This window comes from Penicillium canescens, assembly GCF_028828765.1.
Source record: "Penicillium canescens strain IBT 15451 chromosome Unknown utg000012l_segment0_segment0, whole genome shotgun sequence".
Lineage (NCBI taxonomy): Eukaryota > Fungi > Ascomycota > Eurotiomycetes > Eurotiales > Aspergillaceae > Penicillium > Penicillium canescens.
In genome coordinates this window covers 482,326-491,774 of record NW_026703974.1, presented here as the reverse complement: position 1 = coordinate 491,774, position 9,449 = coordinate 482,326, and the positions used below count along the sequence as shown (strand labels likewise).

The window sequence follows — 9,449 nt, the reverse complement described above, 5'->3', positions numbered from 1 at the left end:
CCAACAACTCGAGTATAACTCGGATGAAATTCACAACATTTGATGACCAGGACAAACGGAAAGGTTCATTCGATGAGTTTTTTGCCTGGCAATGTCTTGCCTACCTGGACAGGTATCTGATCACTACAGGCCACATGTCTGAGGTCAGGGTGTGGTCGAAAGATGGCATGCTGCTTGCAAAATCGAGGAATACTTTTTGGTATCCAAAAGTGGTTCTTTCTAAAGACGGCCTCACTATTATCATTCTTGATTACAATACATTCCCAAGCTATGCTCAGGCCAGGATTTCAAAAACTGAGATATGCTCATTCATTTGAAAAGTCTACACTTTGGTTGTTAGAATTCAGGATTGTTTGATATTTTCGTCTTGAAGAAAATAGAAGTAACTGCATATACAAAGAGTAAATCAAGGTAATCCTATGTGGTAATACGTATCGACTGTTTGTCATAACTTCACCCACCCACCCTTCCAAGCATCGTGTAGTCTGTCACACCTTTCGACCTATCGCTCGTGACTGGCTCACTCGTCAATCTCCCCACCCTTCTCCTATGTGCGTTGCGAGTAGGAGAACCCGTTCTCTGGCTCTCTCCTACGCAGGTTGGTCCGTCTTTAGGTAGACCCACTTGGTCCCTTCATTCGCGTTATACACCCTGACTTATTGGCATCATTCTATCCTCTGACAGACCATGTGTCTTCCTGTCGTTGGACTTGGGGGCATTCAGTTAAGATACCGGAAGAAGAAGATGGGTTTATTTTTGGAAGCGAAATCACGGGTACTCGGTTGCCGTGCTAAGCCTTACGGGGTCAATGATCTAAAGGTCTTCTTTCCAGAATCTTGCTCAAGTTCCTAGCTCATAGGAATCAGTGACAGGTAAAGCCTTCCGGGCGAAGTGAATATATTGACGATGAAGATGTACGTAGCCACCACACAAGAATCATGAGAGTTAAATGTAACTCATCGCCCATTCAGCAAGCTTCATATTGTCACAAGTCTTTTTAAGGTGGAACCCAGCGGAATTCCCCTATTTGCTTTCAATGAATTGAGTAAACAAATAATAAATCATGCCTAGGAGAATTGGGCTTGAAGACTACAGTGCTGTCCCGTTTCCACCAGAATCTCGCGAGTTCTAACCCAAGGAAAGCGTAAGTCCGAAGAAACCTCCCAAAAGGAGTATAGAAAACAAGAAAAAGCCAAAAGGGTGTCACAAACTCGGCGTGATAGTCCTTCTATCAGTACTTGGAGTGCCATCGAGAGTGTTGCTTATTCTGGGTAGAGCCAACGGAGGTAAGCAATGTGTACCTTTTGCATCGCTCTGTTACTGAACGAAATCTAGTACTATCATCGTTATCCTACATCTGCAGTAGTGTTCTTATCATTATCCTTGGATGGCTGAAGGCGGATAATAGGAAACGTACGTTGGTTGGTATCACCTTGACAGCTTTACTTTCGACGTGAGTACCCGCGCAGGACATAACTTTTCATATCCTGACTGAGTTCCATTCCCTCTAGTCCAGCCGTTTTCTTCATACTCGGAACTTGTGATATTTACCGCCAGGATAAGCTCTCGAGCCAGAGTTGTAAGTCTATCCAAATGTTGATGGCACAACCACACGTCCGAAATTGCTAATCCCTCGGCAGACCCGATCGTGAGATCCATCTTTTGGATGATGTAGGGACATATACTCTCAATCATATCCCACTGACACTCACATTTCTACCTTGTAGACAGAAGTCGTCGCGGCTATTGGTTCCAGGCTACTTCCGAATCGTTCACTCATACTGGATCGACACGAGAAGAAACAGGACGACATACCATATTGTCCCAGTCTCATACCACATCTGAAATTACACGAGAGGACGTCAAGCAAAACAAAACGGGAATTTTGCTTAAAGTCACGTCACGGCTGGATCATATATTTGGCTATTGAAGCTCACGCACAAGGTTACGATGCATCGGATTGACTGTTGAAATTTTCTATAAACCTCCTGTGACTTAGCTAGTGCCTTGACGGCCATACAAGCGCTGCTTTATAGTTGAAGCAAGAGCTCGTGTCGCGTACACTTGACCATGCTCTAGTACAGGGCTTAGGCTAGTTTCTCGAAGTAAGAATGACAGATAAATCGAATGTATTCAATGCGCTGAGAAGACTAAGCCAAATGAGAATCTCAATCCTATTACGCAATAAATACACAAATAAATGCGTAAATAAACCGTCCATGTCTTCAAAAGCCCTCTAGTTGCCACCCAGTTTCTGTTATAGCAAGATCGAGTCTCGTTGTCTAACATTCTCACTTCAGCCTTGATTGCTGATGAGGTTTCAGGTCATTTGTTTGATCATTGGCCGGTGTGGTCACAATACAAGAAGCGTGTGTTTGACAAGTGCGACAACCGTGTGAACAACCGGGGAGCAGTAACAACGTCTTCCTAGGATGCTACCTAGAATTGAACCTCTACGTGGTCCCTCACCCGGCTCTTCTTGATCAGCATTTTGAAACTAAGCAGGCCGGCTGGGTCTATGCTTGGAGTAGGACCTTCAGCCCAGCAGGAAACAGCACTTTCATCATATCTCGAGAAGTAGGGTGTAGGATAATGGTGTTCGATATTCGCGATCCTTAGAGCCAGTCTTAAGTACTGCTTTCACCACCACGTTATACCCCTCGTTAGCGGCGTGGGACAACGGTTTCGACCGATGAATTCTCCCATGCCCATCTTCACTCTCTGGGTTTCAAGCAGTAGTTTTACATAGGCCTGATGTCTATTGCTAGCGGCGTAACGGAATGGTGCTGCCACTTTCTCCATGTTAATGCCACTACCAAGCGGTAGTGACTTAAAGGCGGTCAACAAGGCGGTGACCCATATCGTACAAATAGCCCTAAACCGCCGGTTCCTCCCTCTCCGTCCTTCCCTTTCCCATCTTTGCATTCATTCAAACCACTTTGCTACCTTGGTCACTTTTGATCGGAAAATTTTTCTTTTCTTCTTCAAGCTTCGCTAAGACCCTTGTACCCATTATTTTGTGTATCACCACCCTTAAGCACGCAGCACCTACCATCTAGTCTATTCAACACTACCAAGCCTCTGCGTTCAACGCCGTGATGGACAAACTCCCGCTACCTCTGTTCAAATCAAACCTGGATCGGACAGTAGCTCTTTATCATGCAATCTGCATAGGAAGCCTAGATTTGATCAAACAAATCACCGACTTGCCTCACCTTATCGCAGCAATCGATGAGTTCAATAACTTCGGAGATGACCATGTCAAAGGTGGTTATTTTGCCGGGGATGAGAAGGCATTTGCAGCAAGCAACTTTGGCGGTTACGTCAGCCCTCTCATTGTTGCAATCAATAATCGCAATGTTGAATCGAAACATGGAATGGAAATTATTCAATTTCTTCTGGATGCTGGTGCAGATCCAAACACACCGGACCGATTCCATCGGAATTTGCCATTATTTGTTGCCGCGAGCAAGGGCGACCATGAACTTGCGTCTCTACTGCTCGACAACAAAGCTGACCAGTTTATTTACTCGATCGAGGGTAGCCTTATTCTGCGGGATGGCTCCTTGCGTGAGAGCCATTGGAAGAAATGGAAATTGCTTGTTCCACTTGATGCTGCTATGCGAGGAGGCTATATTGAGCTAGCGGAGCTCCTTATCGAACGTGGTGGTTCACTATCAACCTATATTTCCTACTTGGGGGGCCTGAAACCATCAACTGAATATATGAAAACCTTCAGAGCCTTCCACTTAAGTGGGGTTTCCATTAAGAAGCCTCTAAGACGTGAGCCCTTTGAGTGGCTGAATCCAACCGATACTTTGACACTTCGGCGATCAGCAAGGATTGAAAAGAGGAGGTACAGCAGCAGGAATAGGATTGAACAGATTCAAAGCGATTCGCTGAATTTGAATCTACATGGTTCCCTGACGGTTCCCCAAGCTCATCATCTTTTTAGTTACTGCGTTGTTTTAATCCCGCTACAATTGGTACGATGTCGAAGCAAAATACTTCAACTGCCCTGGTTGTGCCGGTTCTCTGCCAGTGTCGCCACACCTACCCAGACGGACAGTCCATAGATCAGGATAACTTTTGTACTATACGTTCAAATACGGTATTCTTCTCAAATTGGCCTGCTAGACAATGAAACGTCCCATATAATAGTCATGTTCTACTGCAGCCTTATATCAGACTTGGGCTCAAACCTAAAGGGGGAGAGTACCACGAAGCCTCATAGGGGGTGACTAGTGTAGACTTGAATACATATCATCTTCTGTATTCGCGGTCGCAGGATGCATGGGAGCATTCTAGCCGAAAATGAAAAGGCCACGCGCATTTCGCACCCTAAACTTTCACAGCTTATGCTGGATAGGCATTAACCCCGCTTCTTTTTCCTTTGCATTGGCTAGATCCACACGACATAGCTGCGCGTGACTTGTCGCATCCACCACTATACAATTAGTATTTAAGCGACGGTTTTGTTCTTTAGAACAATCTTTCTCTTGCCCCATTGACAAGCCAGGAAGACATTGCTCAAATTTTCTTCGCCTCCTATGAATATTCGGCTTCTTTCAGAAGAGGAACTCACCCGCTGTGATGGGCCCCCAATTCCTTGTTGAACGGCCCCAGCTACAATTGAAAAACTGCGTTCTCTGTGCGTCAATGGGGATTTGGAAGGTTTCCAGGACGTGATGGACCCACTAGTTTCGAATCCCTGAACCTGAAGTTTTCGATATAGTGGATCTTCTCGATGTGATGGTCGAGATTGTTTCAAACCTTCTCTTCTACGGCTCACGATAAAGCCTTCTCATACTCAAGGCAACAGCGTGCTAGTTCGAGTACATCCCCCTGTAGTCCGATCGCCCCAAAGCTCAATTCTATACCGAACCACAGTCTGGTTGATTGCCAGCCCCGTTTCCGTTGAGCTTTTATCCTTGTTTCGCTGTCAGTCGCGTTGCGTAGGTTATTTCGTAGGAGTATTGGCGCTGAGTAAGGTCCAAGGAATCGTTGGTCGATGCATGGAACACTGGCTGGTGAAGATTAAATCGTAATATAGGAATACTCTCAATTGGGGAAGGTAAGGAGGCGCGAGGAAGGAAAAGTTCTAAACACAAATTAGCTTTATTTCTCCCCTCCACGACATTATTTGATTCACGACGGTCTCCAGCATTGCCACGAAACGTCCACGGTTGTTGTATTCTCGTATGACTCAAGGGTCTTGGTAAATGCAGTCTCTTCTTGGGCCCTGTGCTTGTGAGCTCTGTAGAAGGGCGACATATGCTTCGACCGAGGAGTCAGTAGATAGTTCGACATTTCAAGCTTTTATCCAGCATCATGCACTTAGCTTAGACAGCCTGTTAGCATAGACGGACCGACTTTGTTCGTATTGATCATTTGCATCCCTATTACCCTCGATCGATCCGGTCGCGGCTGACCGCATGAAATTGAAGCTCCTAAACATCCAAGGCTTTTGATTAACATCTTTCCTGTAATCAAGGGGAATTGACGAATAGATTGGGATAGTAACCTGAGCTCCACATGTTCCTGTTGACATGTTTAGGTCCTCCCAAGATATCATACTCAGGCTAGTCTGTAATACATGCACTGATACCGAGAAGCGTAGCACCGTTCCATGGTTTGGGAAAGGTAGGAAACGCGTTACAATGCGCACGGGTGGCCAAAATCGCAGCTAGGCCGAAAAAGGCGACAATAGTGACAGGGAGTTCCCCGAATATTGGTCTTAAAGAGAAACAATAGACAAGCGTACCATGAGATTCCATAGGTCAGAGTGCTTCCTAGCCTATCTCACGGGTGATCAGGGAAAGAGTGTGGGAAGAAGATAATTCTCTGTGCCAAGAACTCAGCTCACTGACTAGTAAACGCGGCTTGATAGGAGGCCCGAATCATAATGCAGATGCTTCACACCTACCTAGTTACTAGGCTCGGATCTCGTCTGAGGGCTTCGTCTATCCTTCTCTTCTCTATTGCCTCCAGCCCTGCCATGCTACGGAGCCCTTCTGTCCGTAATCCCCCTGATTAGATACGTGTCTCGCTCCTTCACGGTCTGCCAGAAAGCTTCGCCGTCACTTGTGCTTTCCCATTATCTGGCTTCACAGCTTCTGATAATCGCTAGTCGTTGCCAGTGACACTCCATGGTTTTATACTGATACCTTATCCATCTCAGAAGACAAAGATCTCTCGCCTCCAATTCCTCGGTTGAAGGAAATGAGATTTACTCTTCAGCTCGAGACTCTTCCAACTTGTGAGACCTATTTTGCTGTACGTTGGGCTCCATCTGTTACTGGATATTTACCCCACTGTCATTCATTCACAATAGAGACAAAAAAGATAGCCGATGCACACACTACACGCCGGTCAATCGAACCCTCCTCGACGTGGATGCAGTCCTGAAACACCTGAAAATGACGCTGCAAAGCCCACTAACGTCAAAGAGCTTCTGCCAGTTATCATAACGGTGATTCTAATGACGCCGAGAACCCGAAAGCCTCCTACTGTCGATGAATAAACAACCTGAGATGAAGAGGTGTCAGTGGGGGCAAAATAAGCCAGTCAGGCATTGCGCAGTGCGTCTATTCAACCAGAAACCTCGGTAATCTGGACCAGCAACTGCCTAGCCGACCGGGATCTCTGTCAGGAGGGCCGCCAAAAATAATTGGCGGATTTAGATGGAGTCAAATTCCTGCTTGCCATCAGTGGGCAGTCCAGGATCTGATGATGTTTTCACGTATCACTCGATTTGAGATACAAGAACGGCAGTTCGAGTTCGCCCGCGTGAGAGGCGCAAAAGCAGGTGAAACAGGTTACTGGATCTGAGTTCAAGGGAGTTGATCCTATCAGTGACACAGAGGAAAGCGAAGAGGAAGTGACTCATATGTGGAGAGTACAAAGAGCCCAACGAGTGTTATATCGACGACGAACACGAGGAGAGCGGTAATGTAGTGCTTCTATAATGAGACAGATTCGAGACTTTGGAGGTAAGGGCACCAAAAAAATAAAGGATTGGAGGTTAGCATATCGCAAGCGATTTAGATAATTTCACATCCTATCTAAAAGTTTTTGCTTTGATATCTCAAATACGATATAAATTGCACTCATGGTGTGGCTTTGTATCATAGATCTCATGGATAACCATGGGCACGGTAATATGAAAACATACGCCTTTGGCGCTAAGATATATTTCGCAGTCTCTAATCCAGATCGTCGGAGATCCCACTAATCCACGGTATCAGAATATGCCAGAACTTGATGTTTATGATGTTTCGACACGCAAAGCGTCTGCAGTCACGGAAGCCCGGATTGGATCACTGTTGCTGGAATAAATCGCACGCCAATCCAGACTAGGCGGTCGAGTCAGACGGTGACTAAGTTTGTATAGACGGACGAAATAGAAAAATGAAACCGCACCCAAGCTTAACATCAAGTTTGCATAAAGCAGGCGTCGATTGGTCGTTCACGTCGAAGACAAATTGTGGGATCTCTGGGATCCCACGAGGACCATACGTGATGGCTGGCCTACTCATAATGATGAAGCATGGCGTTGCGCTTCTCTTGAGTTAGCAACTGGTTCTTTGCGGGACGGAAGCTGATGCATGAACGCTGAAATGATCGCTAAGTGGACGTTTTTGGGAAGAATCACGCTGGGGCGGTTCACCGAGACTGATAATACTGGAGAATTGGATGATCCTCAGTCAAGAGTCCACATTGGAGCTAATAATTCAAGACCAGATAGAAGCTGAAGAAAAGCGGGGACGTAAAACGGGTTATTGAAGCATTGTCGTTCGGATGGTTGTCATATACAACCATTTTCTGCCGTATTATTTGGCGGTGCCTCTGGCTACGGAGGTTAATAGGGATCACGAGTGCAAGAATGACAAATGGTGGCTTTTGTCGGGCAGAATTCCCGCTTGGCCGACTTAGAGGTAGTGAGAATAGTTATGCTGGTACCAGTCTAGCCTTATTAAACCTAGCGTAATACGAAGTAACGTCGTCTATGCCCAATTAGGCTTTAGTCTATCCAGCGCTCACAAATAGACCTAACGTCGGCCAACTCGTCTTCCTACCCTTCCCTGCCTATAAGGCACTAAAACAAGCTGAATTCTTCCAAATAACATGTTTTCGCTAAACAAGCACCTGTCTCCTCTTTCTGACTAGTCAAGACACGCAAATTGAAGTTGATTGAGTCTCAAAATCGAAAAATAACGCGAAATGACATATACTCTCCAAGTCCTTCCACTCCGCCATCTCTGTCTTATGCTAATTACCCCCTGCTTGCCCTCCAGATCTCCGAAACAGGCCCTGACTCAGTCATTCTCTCCATATCCGACTCTCGCAGCTGGTATCTCCGCCGGGTACGTGGTGGAGAGATCCCTGGCGGCACACGAGCTCGCTTTCGCCGCTGCGGCAGCGGTGCCGGTGGTGCTGGTGGCGGAGTGGCCTCCACAGCTCTCTGCGGTGATAATGACCTGATAATTGCTCCTAGTGATGGGAGAGATGATGGGATAGATGCCTCTGACGGCGGAGGAGATGGCGCTGGAGCTCCTGCTGCCACAGGAGCTTCAGCTTCAAGCTTTATCGTCACCGGTTCCGGTCTTTTCCTCTTGATAATCAGGAAGACCTCATAACTATCCTTGATCTTGGTAAATTTCGTACAGAAGTCTGTGAGGAAGCTGTTCATGATCTTCCCGCATGCCTAGGAACCAAGGCTCCTTTTTATTTTTAACTGCAGTTGCAAATCGAAATGTATCTCCCTCCTCACGTGTGTAATCCTCAGGGTCGAGCTCTACTAGAAGCTCGTTTTCGATGAAATCGACGAAGCTACTAATAGTACCCGGCGTAAGGATTGGAGTAACTGTAGCTACTCATAACGAGACAAGTTAGTATATCTCTCTTAGCTGCGGGATCTCTCCATACTTAGCTTTTCAAGCCTATCTGGCTTTCCCGATGCTAAGCACCAATAGAGATAGCAGTGGACGATTAATGAGACTGTCGCTGGCGCTGTAGGGACTTGAAGTCGCCCTCGGCCGAGGCGGCCACCTCCGGAGCTTCTCCCACCAATAAATTGGCGCTGAATCGATCGCTGTTGGATCTGGCGCTGCCGGATCTCATTTGTCGTCCCCGATAAGGCCTGGAAGCGTGGTTCAGGGGTAATTAGGCTTCTCTCGTAAAGGGTCGCCCTAGCCGAAGAGGATAAATTCTGTATAGGAGTTCTCGTGCTATACGTAGGGGAAGTAATCTGGGCAGTGGAGACAGGAGGATAAGTAAAAACATCTTCCCCAGTATCGTGGGACTGAGTATCGCGGTAGTGCGCCATAAAAACACAAATAGGATGTTTTTCGAGGAAGAATATCAGGTACAAAAATAATGTGAACATAGGAGGGAGCCGAGTCAGCTTGGAACAGAACGAAATCCCCTAGTAAAATTAGTACTCAGTT

The 9,449-nt window shown here is 46.4% G+C and overlaps 1 protein-coding gene across 1 annotated transcript; it reads left to right on the top strand.

The window, feature by feature from the left end:
* Window positions 1-3,098: 3,098 nt before the first annotated feature.
* On the top strand, window positions 3,099-3,753 carry N7446_014070 (ankyrin repeat domain-containing protein; the record flags this gene model as incomplete). The annotated part of the gene is made up of 2 exons (XM_058522809.1): window positions 3,099-3,669; window positions 3,740-3,753. 2 exons carry the CDS (start codon window positions 3,099-3,101, stop codon window positions 3,751-3,753), a joined length of 585 nt encoding a protein of 194 aa, XP_058364902.1.
* Between the last annotated feature and the right edge of the window lie 5,696 nt (window positions 3,754-9,449).